The sequence below is a fragment of the Heterocephalus glaber genome, unplaced genomic scaffold, assembly GCF_053883595.1.
Source record: "Heterocephalus glaber isolate CG9 unplaced genomic scaffold, H.glaber_assembly_v1.0 deba00000594, whole genome shotgun sequence".
Classification (NCBI taxonomy): domain Eukaryota; kingdom Metazoa; phylum Chordata; class Mammalia; order Rodentia; family Bathyergidae; genus Heterocephalus; species Heterocephalus glaber.
Window position 1 is genome coordinate 2128964 of NW_028258151.1, and position 16914 is coordinate 2145877.

A 16914-nucleotide genomic window follows, 5' to 3' on the forward strand; every position below is an offset into this window, starting at 1 on the left:
AAATCTTTCTTGCTGAGATCAGAAATATGGCAAAGATTTCTCTTCTCATAAGTTTTCTTCATTATCACAGTAGAAGTTGTAGCTGTGCCTCAGAGTCCAGCCCAGTGGCCACTGGATGCCAAGGCCTGAGCACCTGTGGTGTGGTGGCAGGAGCGCCATGGTACCCTTCAGTGCGGGGCTGGCATTCATTGCCCGCTCTCAGCCATGACTCCAGTGCCTGAAGTTCAAGAACAAAAAGCAGGAGGAGGGTGTAGAGCGCAGCGGCCCTGGACCATGTGGCTATGGTATCCCTGGACCTACTCTAGAAAGTTGTATAACAAATTTCTTCTATGTGAGGGTCAACATGATACCAGCAATGCTGAGCTATTGAAATCTTGATTTCAGGATCTGCAAACAGGTGAACCTGAAGAAGATAGCTTGTACAGGACAGTCCCCTCAGTGACAGGAAAGAAGTCACTGAGACAGAGGGTGCTGGACGAGCTCAAGTGCTACTTCCATGGCTTCTGACTGCTGTGGGAAAGTTAAGGTTTTGGTAACTTGATAATTACAGTAGTATATTGGTTCACGGCCTTCTTTTCACAATTTTGGTTGCAAACTGAATTGGAGGGTGGCGGTTCGGTTGGGCAACGTGTCCGGGGGCAGGACCTGCGCGAGCTCCAGGCTGCTGCACACCACCTTGCCCTCAGCGGGCTGCGGGTGCCTCTGCCATGCTGCTTCCTCGTGGCTGCCCATGGTGCTTGCAGCCCCGGGCGCCGAGATCCCGCTGCCAGCGCTGCCTCCTCCTCCTCCCACCATGGGGAGCAGCGCGAACCACAGAAGGAGCGGCTGCGGCGGTCCGGGGCGGGGGGCGCCCAGACGGCTCCATGCTGCGGGCCGGGGCCTGTGGGCCAAGCGGGTAGCGCCGGCCTAGCGGGCGGCCTCGGCGCGCGGGGCGCAGGGCCTCCAGGTAGCTGCGGGGCCGGCGCTCCTTGGCTGACATGCTCCTTTGTCTGCAGCCGCTGCGCTCGACCTCGGGTAGCCGCGGGGTCTTGGCTGCCCGGTCCCAGTGCTGCTGCACAGCCCGTGGGAACGCCGCCTCCTCGCCCCGCCCTGCCCGGCCGAGTGTTTTAACTTTAAAACTGGTTTTGTTTTGGTCTTTGGTACTGGGGATCGAACTCTGGACCTTGTGCTTGCAAGGCAGGCGGCAGCACCACTGAGCTAAATCCCCCACCCTTAAAATTGGGTTTGAAGTAATTATTTGGCTAAACCACTACTGGTGTAGGATAAAACCCCACCAAAAATGCTCCACAACAGCCTAGGTTTGTGATACTTAAAAACACACAGAATATATAAAAAAGTGACCCTGAGCCTGAGGCATTTCACCAAAGGGATCTTCAGACTGTTCTTACTACCCACATGGATTACTCAAACTTGAACTATAAGCCAAATCTTGCATCCTCATTTCTTTTACCTTACTAGAGCTATTTCCCCTTCCTATTTCACCTTTCTTGAAGTCAAATGCTGCCCAGCAGTGCTGATGAAGGGGCTGGGGTGGTGGTTTCCAACAGCATGGCCTGGTGTGGGGCAGAGAAGGTTCTGGTTCACTCAGGCTGAGGCTGGGGCATGGTCACAGCTATGGCAGGGTTTCCAGGGAAGGTGGATGTGTAGGTGAGTTTAAACACTGGAACTTCTTACTCACTTTGAAAACCTTTTTACCTTCTTTCTTTAGGGTCACCAACATCATGTTCATCATTTCCCTAGGTAAAAATAAAACTAATAAACATAGCACTACAGAAAAAGAGTCTGCTTCTTTTAATGCATTTAGTCTTTACTTGAAAGATAGGAGTAGTCAAGTAACAGCTTTCTAGGGGTACTCTTTTGTTTTGCAGACATCTTTGTCTTTCTCCCCTTTTGTTAAACACTCCTGCTAAATAACTTCAATGCTGGAGACTGCATCTGTCCTCTTGGTGACTTTTACCTCTGGAGAAACTTCACATCTCTTGAGACAAAGCCTTAAATCTTCTATTTTCTCCCTGCCAACCTCAATTAGCCCTTTATACAGCTCAGCTTCCTAAAAATTTTTTATAGTCCTCAGATCACTAACTTGACTCCACTTTCCCTAAGTAAATGACTATGGCTATTACAACACTGAGGAAAACAAAATGCAAGTCCTCTGGCAGCACTTGAATTCCTGCATGTTTGCCATCCTCAGTGAGCTGTCCCTCCTCTCAGCAACTGCTTCTTCTGTAAGTCCTCTGACTCCAGTCCCTCTGCCTTCTTAGGACTTTTTCCTTATTAATGTTGCCTATTGCTCTCAGATGAAAATGGCCAGTTTTGCAAAATTAAGCAAAATGTAGCTAAAATTGGCCAATTTAAGCTTTAATTTCCCTGTCTGTCTTTGTCTACCTATCCTACCTCTTTCAGACTTAACACAAACAAAACACACTTTCCTGGGCAAAGATTTCCCTTCAAGTGCTCTCTCTCTCTCCTTCCATTCATGGGCAATTTTCTCAAAGGGCAGCTAATGCTTTCGGTGTCCACTGACCAAGATGGCCTTAATGCTGGCGTCAGCTGGATTAAACTTAGACAGACTTCTTTTGGACTCTGGGCCCTGACCTCCCTTTTCTGGGAATTTTCACTTTAGAAAACTTGTGCTTATAAATTTTTTTAACCTTTGGAACTGGAAGTCCTTTAGAGGGCCTCTGCTTAGCTTTACAACTCAGGAGGAGAGTCTTTCTCCAGGACTTGGGAATCACTCTTTTCAAATGAAATCACCAAGAAAGACAGAGCCCTGTGTTCCTATCTCTGAGGGAGGGGGCAAGCCTAACTTCAGCCTTGTTCAATGGTATAAACCTTTTTGTTACCAAGGTGAAAAAGTTTACTTTTCCTTTGGGTAAAACCAATGAACAAAGACAAATATAGTTGTCCTTCTGTATTTATGGGGGCTGGTGCCAGAATCCCCAACTGGAAACCAAACTCTGTGGATGTCAAGTCCTTTATATAAAATGACATGGTGATTTGCATGCAACCTAGCCACACCCTCCCCTATACTTTAAATCATCTCTGGATTACTATAATATCTAAGACAATGTAAATGTAAGTTGTATTGTTTAGGAAACAATGACAAGGAGAAAAGTCTGTACATATTTGATAAAGATGTGACTTTCAGGAAGTAATTTTGACCCATGCTTTGTTGGTTGGATCACAGATCTCTTCTGTTTTCCCTTTCCGTTTAACACTTACAGATTTGCCCTTTGTTTCCATGGAGTTAGGCTTAGACTGAGTCTGGTTTTCTCTCCTATTGCAAATGTCTTACATTACCATTTCTCTGCCTGTTTAATTTTGTCCGGTGTGATTTTTGCTTTCACATCACTTATTCATCTCAATTTACTCCTAGGCGCACAGCAATTTGGCTCCAACCCCAACCACTCCACTGATGGGCTCTCTAATGTGATTAAGGATAGCTCTGCTGCTCTGTCTAATGGAGTCTTCACTAATGACCTCTTGCCTGCTCTTGCTCTCCTCTTGGTGTGGCCCAAACCTAGTCTTCCCTCCTCCCTCATTCTCCTGACTTGCTCCCCTCCTATCCCCTCTCTCCCTCTGCTCTCCTCCACTCCTCTCTTCTCCTGTCTCCTCTCTTCTTCCTCCCTCCTCCAACTGTTAGTGACTAGCCCTTCTCCATACTGTCCAGTCTCATCTGACTCAATACTTTTCCCAGGCGTGCTTGTCCATCCCAGGGCTTAGGTATCATTTACACAACGTTATGCACCCATGGTATAACTCTTGTCTGAAATTTGGACTCATCTATCAATATATTCACTTGCAAATTCTAGAAGTAATTCATATTTAATAAATGCAAAGCTGAAGTAAAAGTATGCAACAAATATACACAAGTATGAAAGAGAAAGTAAGGGAGTTCCATGACACTGTCAACACTGGCTAGTCCAGAAGGGAAAGAATGAGAATTAATCTCTTCCCAATGTACTTCTGCATTTCACCTTAGTAAAATGACCAGTAATTCCATTTTGAATTGGGAGAAAAAAGGAAAGAAAGAAAAACTGAATTTATCCTCCTCTTCCCCTAGAATTCTTCCTTCCTTAGTCTGGGTGTCACCCTTCATACCATCCCCTCCTCCTTCCTCATGACAATCAGTCACCCAAGTCTCTTGCCTCTTCCCTATGCCATCACTGAGGTGGATCACTATCATGTCCTGCCAAGATCACTGCAGCGGCCCCGCCATAATTCATCCTTGCTCCTCTATAGTTTCTATGAATAGAAAGAGACCTTTACATGACATTTTGATTTCTTCTCTTCAAAACCTAAGTAGCTGTCAAACTCCTGCATGACCTAACCTACTCCCTTCTCTAGCATCACTGCGGCCTCTTTTACCCCTGAGGTTCCAGCTTTCATGGCCTCTCAGCCCCTCACATGGACCAAGACCCTCCCTCTCTCACCCACCACTTTGTCTGCATCGCCTTATTTGGCCAGCACGAAGTCCTCCCGGGGTCCTAACCATTATAAAATACCATCCATGAAAACTTCTCCAGACCCATTCATATCCTCTCATTGGATACTGTATTTTTCTCTCATAATGCCATGATTTTTATTTTTGTGTTCCTTTAAAAGTTTCTGCATCACTTGTGCTGGAAGTGAAGCCCCATGATGCCAGAGTTGAATCCACCAGGCCTACCACAGTATTGTTAGAAAGCATACAAGCACTCAACAAATTCTTGTTGAGTAAAAAAGTCAATAATTCTGATTAAGGATATTTTGATTAAAAATATGTGTTGTTAGAAAAACTAAAATGAACAATAAGGAAACACAGAGTCACCCATTCAGATCATGATTGCAGAATTTTAGGATTTTAAATGTGCCTATCATGGTATTCATGCTATTCCAATATAAAAATAAATAGTTTGTAAAACATGTTATTATTGATCTTGTGAAATGCTCTCATTTTTCCTGTTTACCTTGTTTTGTGAGCTCTAGATTATTTTTTGCACTTTTAAATTTTATTGGTACATTTTAGATATGCATAATGATACCATTCATCATAGGTAATTGAGCTCTAAATTGAAAATAAAAGTTATACTTGCAAAATTCTGAGTTATAATTTATCATAGTATAAAACTCTAAGTCATATATCCAAGTACATAAAGCGTCAGCAGTTACAAAGTGGATGCAACCTGTGCAGAACATTTTTTTCTGGCGATTTCCTAAAAATGCTTGTCATTTGGGCCTGGTGTCAGTCAGTGTGTACAAGAGCTCAGCCTCTAGTCCTGGTTGTGCTTATGCTATGATGTTTTCAGGGGTGCAGGAAGAGGCTTTGGGCTAAAACATGACTTTCTCAGGGGTGGTTCTTAGATCAGGAGGACCTGTGGTCTTGGGCTGCAGGGCAGAAGGACACACAGACTGTCACTGGTGAGAGTCTAATCTAATCCATGTCCTCCATCTCACATCCCACAACCACAGGGCAGTGGAGGCCTTGGCAGTGTCAGCTCATACTGCTCTGTCAGCATGATTTATTATTCTAATGTCGTAGTTTTCTGGTGGCCTTCCCACCCAGAAAACAACAGAGCCGTCTACTGCCCACCAGAGCACCATGTACTTGTTTTATGCAATGGCTTGTAAGGAAATCCAGTGCATCAGGGATCTAGGGGGTCTCTAGCCCAGTTCTCCATTCTTTGGGTTAACAATACTCAAGGCAGATTCAAACTTGAGGTTCAGTAGCATTTGTTCATTGACATGTGAGATTCTCCTCCCTGCTTTCTCTAAGCTAAGACAGGCTTTCCAGAAATAAAGAGGGACACAGTCTGTGCAGTTTTGGAACTAAGGTTCTGCTTCAGATGCTATTCTGATTTTATTAGCCTATTTTGTACTGTGGTCCCATGTGAAGGGTCCTTGTAAGCCTTTGAAATAAACATAATAGTTGTACAATTTGAATAAAAGTCTTGAGTAAGCGGTGAGGGTTGTGGCAGGCATGTGTATGTATAGGGGTGCTGATCTAACTGCCCATCTCAAGAATGTTGGGATGTCAGCGCTGTCTTTTGCTCTCCTGTGGGAAGAGTGGGCAGAACTTTGGAATCTGTGCTGAGGCAAGTGGGAAGGCTACAGCTGCTCTGTCTTGAAGAAGGTATTCTCTGAAAGAAGGGAACACACCAGGACATGTGTGGGCTAAACTGTAGGAGATGGCCATTCCTTTAGGCCCCAAAGAGTGCTATATCATTAGTTATCCATGGCTCAACTAATGAAAGAAACCAAAGACATGAACTCTCTTCTAGAACATGGAGCCATTACAAATCCCCCAGTTCAACCCTTGCGGATATAATATTTTAGGCATGAGGGGACATACAATTAAAAAACAAAAAATCCACCAAGTCTTCTGTTAGGGAATGAACTCTGTACTCTCAACCCTCATCCATATACTAAAGTCCTAACCCAAAATATTTCAGAATGTGAGCTGATTTGGCTACAGAATTACGGCAGAGCTGATTAGTTAGGATGAAGCTATCATGGAATCAGGTGGGCTCCTAATACAATATGCTCTTGTCCTCAGAAAAAGGGAAGTCTGGATGCAGAAATATGACCACAGGGAGAAGTCCATGTGAAGATGGCCCAGGAACTACTAGAAGCTAGGAGAGGGGCATGGACCATTCCCTTCTTGGTGCTTTCAGAAAGGGCAAGGCCTTGGCAGCATGTTCACTTGTGGGCTTCTGGCCTCCAGAACTGTGAGACAGTATGTTTCAGTGCTCAGGTCACTGTGACGCTTTGTTATGGCAGCCCTGGCAAGTTAGGACATGATACATGGCCTAGGAAAGCTGTGATCCCTGAAATAAGACCCGTGCCTGGCCCAGAATCCACCTTCTCAGGTACTTGCAGGAGAACATTTTACCAGTCACAGGGAGAGGGGAGGACTCAAGTGACTTTCAGGACCCTCTACAACCAAATTGAGACTCAAAGTCTGTATGTGCATCTGTGCCTAAGTTCATGAAGCTCCCAAAGGCCAGTGGATCTTGGGTCACAGGGAGGGAGGGAGAGGGAATGAGGACTTAGAGTCTAACTGTAAATCTTCTGGGCCCAGAGGAGCTGCCTCTAGGGTCTCTAAGGAAGCCTTAGCTTTAGGGCCATTGTTGGATTTAACTCATGGTTTGGAAAGACCTTGAATATTTGATTTTGGATCATGTTTTTCTATTCTTTCTAGCGTGTGGATATTAAAATGAAGTTATGATTTGATACAGGAAAGGAAAACAGATTACTCTGTTAGAAAATTGGTCTTTTTGGATCCACAATTTGGAGAAGTCAGTGCTAAAACTGGTTGCTGAGAGGCATGCCAACCACCTTGAAGAGATGAGAGCGAGTGTGGTGATATAAGATAATTCAACTATGCATTTCCAACATGGACTTTTAAAAACATATCTAATGTAAAATCCACCAGCACTTGGCCTCCGTAGATAGCACATTTTTGCCCATGGAGGGAGATGATGGCTTTTGAAGTTGACAGAGCCTATCAAATTTTTATTAAAATCCCCAGAGCTGGAAGAGCAGTTTGCTGGATAGAGAGCAGATTTTCCTTAAGGGAAAGAATGTGCTCTGTGTTGTTGCCTTTTTTGAAAACAATCTTGCAAAATGGGAGCAGCTGTTTTGCAAATTATTTTTGTGATGGAGATGGAAATCTTCTACCTTTTATTTTTTGCATCCCCGAGTGAGCATGCAGAAACACACATAAATATGCCCAGGATCTTCCTGTCCTCGCTCCTTAGTCCCCATCTATTCCTCACTTCCTTTTTTCCTTTCCTTTTTGATGTGTGCTGATAGGGAGAGTTTCTCATGCTGGAGCTTTGCCTCTGAGTGACATAAGGGAAATTAAAAGGGAAAAGATCAATATGTATATGAGGATTCAAGGACAAGTGAGAGCAGGACAAACCATGTGTCTTTTAGTTCAGACAGGGAGCGCAGATATGAGTAGTCTGCTACTCTCTCCCCACGGGTACCAACTTCAGCAGAATCTGGGCTGCATGACTGTGGGGGCTGCTGCCAGCTGATGAGCCAAGGTCCAGGGATCCAGCGCAGACATCACATAAATCAATGCCAATTCAACAGGGAAGATATTTTAACCTTGTAGGGTCATTGTGTGTGTTTCAATACATGGTCCATTATTTAATCTCCAGGAAAGTTGCATACTGGCCCCTACTCTCTCTGCTCATTTGTAATAACCATACCATCCAGCTCATGACAAACTGCAAAATGAAACCACCTCAGTACCCAAAAACAGATGGGGTGGGAGGTGGGGACAGTGCCAAGGGAACACATGCATCTTGGCCAATGCAACACATTCGGTCCCTTCTTTTGTGAAGCTGAGGGTGAGGAGGAGGTAGCTACAAACAGAGACGTCAGTCAGTGTGGACTCTGGAAAGGGGCCCCCACTTTCTCAGTCCATCCTAGTTGGATCTCAGGGTGAGAGCTCTAACTGCTCTCAGAAGGAGACAGAGTCAAGTGCTTAGTAAGTTACCTTCCACTAATTCCCAAATGGGCCTCCATCCTTCTGATCCTACCCCAGTGGCTTAACTGCATCACTGGGAGAAAAAAACAAAGCTATGGTCCCTCGTCTTTATAGAGTTAACTCCCAGAACCCCAGTTCTGTAATGGTAAGATCGATAGCTGCAGTTCTTGTAGGTGAGACAATAACTGAGTTCCAAGTACTGCTTTGTTACCAGCAAGACTCTCCATTCAGCTGCTGTGGTCAGCTCTCAGTTTTGGGAAATAGAACTTCACGGTATAAACATTTACATCCTCATCTTTAGACTCTAAAATATAAAGGCTCCATGTATTTTCATTTAAGGGAAAACTGACTCATCAGTAAGATAAAGTTATATCAAAGTAGTGTTGGGAGACCTGTAAAGATATGAGCTTTAAATGTTTTGCAATGGTTAGCAAATATTTAAGCAGCTGAGTGGCAAGTTGGTAAGTTTTTGCCAAGGGTGATAGTAATGGAGTGTATTCTTTCAGTTTTTCTAGCTGACATTGTGACATCAGAGCCAACTTATTCTCATTATTTTGAAGGATTTATGGTAAGTCCTATTTTGTAACAGTAGATGCCATTATCCTGATTAAATTTAGGTACACTTCCGCTTACTTTTTTCACGAGCAACAAGCCCTAATATTTTGAAAAAGCTAGGATAGACTTATTAAAAATATTTCCTGGAGAATCATAAAATATATCCCATCCTTTTAAATATAACATTCCCTAGAAAGCCTAAATTAATGAGAAAATTTAAGAGAATCCCTAAGTTTTAAATAGGATCCCCATCTGACATTTAAGATAAAGTCATAAGATAGGGTCACAAGTTTGATTTTACATATATCAATGACAAATTATCTAGGGCTTTATGTTGACCTTAGTTTGATGAATAAAGCATTGGAATTTGTTAATTAATTAACTCATCATTTAACAAATACTTTTTTGAACACCACGGCCCGGGCTAGAAAATAGTGTCTTTGGGATTTGTAAACAGAAGGATGCAGCAGTAGTGAGGTGAATTTATGGGAAGCAAAAGCAAGAACACATAGAGAAAAGACCGAGGAGGCCTGTCTCCAATATTGTCTTCCAATATGTTGGTGATGGGCTGATGATGAACTGCGCTGCACAGAAAGAACCCTAACTAGTGGTGAGAATACCTCCCAAGAAGTGATCAGACCCCAAATATTTTTAATTGAATGACTGCCGCATGGGCAATTTCACTTAGATTTTTGAGTCATATCTGGTTGCCCACACCCATTCTCATCCTGTTGTGCTTTCTTGTGGATTCAGGAGCAGAATGGGCTTCCTTCTTGATGGTCAGACACTTCATGTCCAATGGGATACTCCACTTATCCCAGTTTTGATGAAAGGCATGTGGGAGGTTAAAGCTGTTCCTGTTCATGGATAGGGGCTCTCATTCTTGGGGATGTCTGCTTGAGATTTGGGGTGCAGCTTCTCCTGGTTTTGGTAAAAAATAAAGTCTATCACCTGTTATACCACCCAGGACTTCAGGGTAGAAAGGAATTTCTTTCTGCTTTTAGAGAAACTGGATAAAGGAACTATTAATGATGAGAAGATTTTTTTTTTTGCCTTAGTAAACTTTGAATTAAACTTTTTTATTTTATAAAAAATAAAACCCCAGGTTTATGGTAGAATGCTGAGCTTTTTGGTGATTTTTGGAAATAGAGCTTTCAGAATAGAAAGATATTTAAGTATATGTAATCATGTCTCAAGGTCTGAGAAATTAGGAATTAGAAAGCTTTTTTCCCCCAAAAATATTATACCATAAAACTTTTATATATACAAGTTGTGGGAAAAAGAGAAGCCATACCTTGTTAAAATATCCACCAAGAGTCTGTTGTATTCCTTGTAACCGAGGAGGTCCCTTGTAGTAGAAACAAACCAAAGACAAATATATAAGTATTTGTCAAAACCATGTGTACTTAAATAATATATCTAGTCATACAGTCAAGAAAAAAGAGTCTATTCTAATTAATTAATACAAAATTAAGAATTATATGGACATTAACTTCGCCGATTCTTACAGGTTTTTCTAGGTTAAGTCTTACATAAATCCAAAGACAGGTCCTGGGTGGGAACATGTAACACTTTACAGGAATTCAACAACCAGTGTGTTCTTTATTAAAAGGAATTGTAAGATTCTTCCAGGGAGGAAGTTGTAGCTTCAGTTTATTTTTGACACTTTTCTCAGGGTTTTGATAAATGTATTGTAGAAATATGTGCTCTCATATGTTATTAACTTAGAAAATGTGGGGAAAATATTTTTTTTTCTACTGTTTTTCCCTTTGAAAATGGGCAGTACACAGACTTTGGGGCCAGAAGATGTCTGTTATAAAGCTTCAGATTTAATGCTTTTAAATCTTGGTAGATTTTAGTTGCTCTGGAAGAACTTCCTAAGAACTATGCCAAGTGATAGGACTAGATAAAGGTTAAGACATCTGTTCATCCCTATAGCTTCAAGGAAATAGAGAGAAGTTTTCTAGAGATGACATTTTGGGGAGAGGGCCAGAAGAAAATACAAAGCTTAGGATTATTTTAGATCAAGCCACAGTAGATTCAGCTATCTCAGAAAAGAGGCTGTATGTTCTATCCAGACCTTGAAAGCTAGAAGGTGAGAAAATATTATCGAGGCAAAGTTCATACCATTTTACCTTGGAAGATAAGACACAGAAAAAAGATAATTGAGCAAATCAAGTAGCATTGTTACTCAAAAATTATTTTGAAAGGGGAATACAAGCATTGAAAAGTAAAGCAAAACATTTAAGGAACAATTGCTAGTTGCATATAGAAAAAAATTAATCTTGGCTAATATTTGTTTCTTATGAATGGCTTGTGACCAATGATCTCTTATAATAGGAACCTTTGCATTGTGCATGAAACATAAAGGACCCAAGGATGTGGTGGTGGATGCTTGGGAATGGGCTGGTCTGACTCTTGAGAAAACAATGCGCCTCACCAGTCACACAGCCGACTATGACTGGAAAGATAAACGATGTTCTCACTTTGCTGAAATGAAAACAGCTAACATCAGAAAGAGAATTCCATGTCATTATATATTTCCACGTTTCTGTTCTCATTGGCCAGATTTGTGTAACATATTTTAGGTCAGTTAGGTGAAATAATGAGGAAAGCCATCATTGGGTTGGGGATTGTTTCATAGTTTCTAGCCAGGAATATACAAATTAATAACTCATTCTTACGAGGTTCCTTAATATTGATTCTTCTGCAGGTAGATAAAGAGTCACAGAGAAATGTGAGCGACACCACAGGTAGGTGCACAACAGGTCACGCAGGAGTTCAAGTACAGCATCCATCAGTAAGTGGATATGGATAAGGCCCATTAGATCAAAAAACAGTGATGGGCACATACATTTAGCTTCATATACATTCTTTCTAGCAAAAAGTGAGAGTCTTAATTATTAGGACTTGCAAAAATAACAGAACAATTAATACAGTCTCCTAAATACAGCAGAAAAATCAATCAACTACTAATAGCCAATTATTTATATGGTGGTAATCATGTGCCAGGGATTATAATACAGTTTTGGAATGGATTATCTCATTAAATCCCTACAGTGACTCCATGAGGAATAGACTATTGTTATTTTTGATTCAGAGATAAAGAAGCCAAGGCCTGGGAACTGTTAACTGGCCCAAAGCTCCGCCACTGGTTAAGCAGCAGTGCTAATTAATATTTAACATCAGCACGGGGCCCAAAGTCAGGTGTTGTCTCCTCTGCTATCTTAATGTAAAGCAGACTCAGCCTCAAATAACTTTTGTGGTAACATTTTTTATTACGGTGATGAGTTGTCATAGAGAATATGAGATGATCAGTCTTCCATGGTCTACTTACTATACTGAAATTGCAAAAAAAATCAACACAACTTTCACTTAGAACTGAGCATAAGCCAGCACTATCCCTGGAGCAGGAGGGGAGGAGATATGCACTTTGCTTTTAGTTGTAGCCCTACTGTGTAGCAGGAGAAGCCATTCTGTCACCTCTTTGCATCTCCCAACCATTTCCATGCATTCTCTCCACACCAGATGGGGGCAGATTCTGCCTGCATTCCAAAGCACAACTCTTCTCTAGTCACATCTGTCTTTGCTGGGGCAGCAGGTGATTCAGGAATGTAAAAGGGAGGGGCCTTCCAAGATTGTGGAAGGCAGTAAGATAAGAAGCAGCAGAGCAAACTGAGTGGTAGGGTTAGCACAGAACAGAAAAAGAGCAGAGTGGATGAGAATCATAAAATTAATAGGTGAGAATTTCTAAAAAACTGAGTGTGAACTGGGTATGACCCTCTACGAACTGGTTATCTACCCACCAAGTAGAGCTGAATTTCGTACACATGGATATATTCTTCACCTAGAGTCCTGAGCTAGCAGTTGAGCATCCTCTTGGGGGTGGGGTGGGAGAATATCGAGGAGAGTCGGTGCAGCTGCTCCTTCAAAAAATAATGATAAAATCATAGATCACAGAAAAGAGTGAAGGGCCAACAGGAAAGTCTGATATCATTCAGATACCTAAAAGATGAATAAACCCCCAAAAGTGATTTCCATATTTTCAAATGTTCTATTCTTGCCATAAAATGTCACATCTACCAAGTAATCCTCTAACTAGGTTTGATGAGAAATTTTAGGCCCTACTACTTAATCAGATGATGAGCATTTATGATGGCATTTTTCTCTTTTAGTCTCTAGAATACTTCGGGTCCCATAAATTCCAAGATTAGAGTAATAGAGATTTATATCCAACAGTCTACTTGCAGGCAGTGCTTCACACTCTCTCAGCGGGTGAGAGAAACCCTGCAGATACTGAAAGGAGACACAGAGAGAGTGCTGGGGACATGCAAGTCTACATGGATTCACTTGATTTTTCTGACACTGTCAGAAAGGAACATCCTCAACCAAAGCAGGGCACGGTGACTGTGGAGAAACTCTAGCATACAAATGCCAGTAGCAGCTTTCTGTTTATGATTAAAAAAAATATTGACCTTGGCGTCTTGGAATTGGTGCCCGACCTGTTCTGATTTGAAATGTGGCTGGAGAAGACTCAAGGAGCCAGGCACCTGTTTCCAAGTTTGGCAACAGCTCTAGGTCTTGCTGTCTGTCATCTCCAAGGAAGGGGAGGTTACAGACTTGAGGTAAGGGACAGATCTCCTGGCATCACAGGGTGCTAGTGCATGCTCCAGGGCACTCTTGGGAGGTCACTGTCTCTGAGGTTTGCATTTATGAAGACCCAGCGAGGAGACAGAGAGGTGACCCAGGCCCAGTGGAAAGGAGAAGCCAGCCACCAAAGACATGTCAGCTACTGTTCTCAGGAGCTCTTCTAGGAAAACCAGCTGAAGGTTTGTAGAAAGGAAAAAAGTCCTAATGTCTTTCTCACAACACTGACCAAGAGCAAGTTTGTACAGAAATCATGGTGGCACAAGTCTCTCTCCTATGGAGTTCTGGTTCACTCTACTTGAACTGGATTGGGAGACACAGGACATCTGAGATAATGTGAGGAGAACCCAGCTACAGAACAGCTTTAGATGCTAGTGAGCTCTAGGGAGGTGCACTTGGTCAAACCCGACTGTCCTGGTCTGGAATGATCTGGGAGGTCTCAACGCCTAGCGCTCCTGAGATTGTTTCCTACTGCAAAGCACCATACCTGGTGCGATGAGGTGAATTACAGCTTACCCAGTTTGGAATTACATACTCTCAGCAATAGTTTGAGTAGCATTTAAGAAGTTTTTGGCTAAAATCTTGCTGGCAGTAGGAAACAGAGAGACACCATGGTGGTTGTTACCAGAGTTATCAGATGCTTGGGGTAAAAATAAACTGTCACCCCCTTAGGTTTTAGCTTTGACTGCACATTCTCCAAGTTTAAACAAAAGAATCTTCTGTTAAAACCATACTGCCTTAGTCCTGGGCTCAGCTGAGCTTTGTTTTTCACCAGGTCACCGAATGTTGAACTCCAAGAACCATAGTTCTGCTGTTTCCTCACTGCCTTTGGTACGGCTCTCTGAACACCTAGGGTGAAGCCTTTGGATTTAGCTCCCACACCCTAGACCTCCTGGGCAAGGTCTCCAAACTCCACAGCCAGCTCCTCTGCTCACTTCCTCATCTGCACTCCAGAACGCTTTCCCTTTCTCTCTGTCCTCTAAAAGCACCTCTTGGTAGTTTCCATCCAGTTTTTATTTTTTATTAGTACATATTTGCAGTAAAAAGCACCCTTTAGTGTTTTAAACTTTGCTAACTGAGCCCCCTTCAGCAGTCTTCATGGTACTCATCTCTGTGAGCCACAGCTCCTCAATGCCCTGTGAGGAGCTCCTCCCTGTGGAGCAGCACTGCCTGTGGCCCTGTACATTTCCAGTTCCCCTCACAACCTCTGAAACACTTTGGACCTCTGTGAAGGAAGTTGTGCTGATCAACTCCTTCAAAAGAAGCTGAAAATACCTGAACATTTGTTATCGGAGAATCAGAGGACTCATTTTCAAGAAACACTTCCAATGTCTAGTGGCTAGTAGAAAAGGCGGAGATCAGTGATTATTTTTCCCTTGATATTTAATAAAAGTCATCAGGAAGTCTAAATTCAGACCCAGGAATGACAAGACGAAAAACAGAGTAATGGCTGGAAAAGCTCATGTCAAGATGAGTTTCCCCTCACATACATTTCCACCTATGACACATTGTCTGTCACATAGCAAAGTGTTTTGCCACTGACTACACTGACTCACGCACCGGCCCGTAGTCCCAGTTTTAATGAAAACCCCTTCTAAACCCATCTCAACACAAGCTGTGTAACAGAGCTCCCAACTCTCAGCTCCCATTCCCAGTGCCAAATGTTCACTGAATTCAACGAACTGTTGCTTTTCCATGAAAAATTCTGTGGGAAAAGCCAATTTCCTGCTTGTTGGTTTTGGTTTTAGTTATAAATGGTTTCAAACAGAGCAAGGGCTTAGTGCTTCCAGATTTATAAAGGACAGGGCCAACAGATTTAGATTGATCAAAGAATTCGGCTATTTAATTGAAAGCAAAGCAGCAGTGCACTCCATTTAGGTAGAAAAGAGTTCATGGAGCGGGGTTTGGTGGTGCACACCTGTAATCTCAGGACTAGGGAGGCTGAGGCAGGAGGATCACCAGGGATTTGAGGCTAGCCTGAGCTACATAGTGAGACAATCAATCAATCAATCAAAAAAGAAAAAGAGTTCATGGTTGGATTTTTAACCAGAAAGAAAATCAAGACTGCTGTTTAGACAGAAAACATTTGAGAAATCAGTTCCTTTAAAAAAATGTGTAAGTCCTTTCATTTGTCTTAATGTTTGCTCAAAATGAAATTTTTCCAGTATCACTTGGATTTAATTATGTAAATTAAATAATTATAACTTTATAATGGATTATTTTTCTGAGAATGCTTCTACTGCAAATTTTTAGTGAGGAAATGCCAACACCTACTCTTCTTCTCCTTTGAAGTATTACTAGAAATTCTTAAACTTCAAAGCATGATTTTTGAAGCAAGAAAAAGATTTGAGTGCTTATATTATAATTTATGTTTCACCAGAGACCTCAAGCTCTCATATTTGAGATTATAACAATCCACTTTTGGAGTAGTACGTATTAAGAGAAATTGTAAGTTTTCTGGAAGGGGCTCCTTTTCCTCAAAATAATCTGTCCACTCTCTGATTAGTGCCTAAAACTCTACAAAGAAAGACTTGCTCATTTGATACTAGGTTTTTATCACCAGCTCAAATACAAATTTCATATTTACATAGCTCAAGATAATTCAAAAAGTATTTTCACTTGTATTTTCTAGAATAGCAGCATAATGGGATTGCAAAACAGTGTCTTATTTCTCACTAAAAACTGAGGCTATAGCCTCCATTTGATGGGAAAAGCATCTCCAAACTACATAATAACAAATGATAGAACTAAGTCTGAAGTTACAGGGCTCTAATGCATTCATGCAAATTGTTCATTAAGTATTTACCAAGAGCAGATGAGGTGGGACGGGAAAGGAGAATAAATGGATAACACCTCGGGCGTAGGAAGAGGAGACTGCACCAAGAAAGAGAAGGCACGGAGGAAGGGACAGAAGATCTGGGAATGGGTTCTTCACCCGATTATGAGGTCGAGTCTCTCACTTCGAGGTGTAAGGCTTTGAAAAATGAAGTCATTACATTTGAGTCAAGTCTTAAGGGTAACTTCAATCATAAGAAGTAGGGAGACAAATGGGAATAAGTTCATAGGAAACTCAGGTTTCAGTGCTGACGGAAAGAACATTTCATTCCTTGTCCAATACACAGGGAATCGTGAAATTTGAAATGCTCTAATGCCTACACAGATATTTTCAAATCTTTTTATTCACATTGAAAATTGAGTCTAACAGGCTTTTCCAGATAAGGAATATATCCATG

General features: G+C 42.0%; 1 protein-coding gene across 4 annotated transcripts in view; it reads right to left on the bottom strand.

Moving 5' to 3' along the window:
- The window catches only part of Col19a1 (collagen type XIX alpha 1 chain), a 349367-nt gene that overhangs the window by 86407 nt on the left and 246046 nt on the right, over positions 1 to 16914 (bottom strand). For all 4 annotated transcript variants that reach the window (XM_087205147.1, XM_087205146.1, XM_087205145.1 and 1 more), the window contains one exon: positions 10329 to 10382. In XM_087205147.1, coding sequence (XP_087061273.1) covers positions 10329 to 10382 — 54 coding nt within the window. The remainder of the gene's footprint in view (positions 1 to 10328; positions 10383 to 16914) is intronic.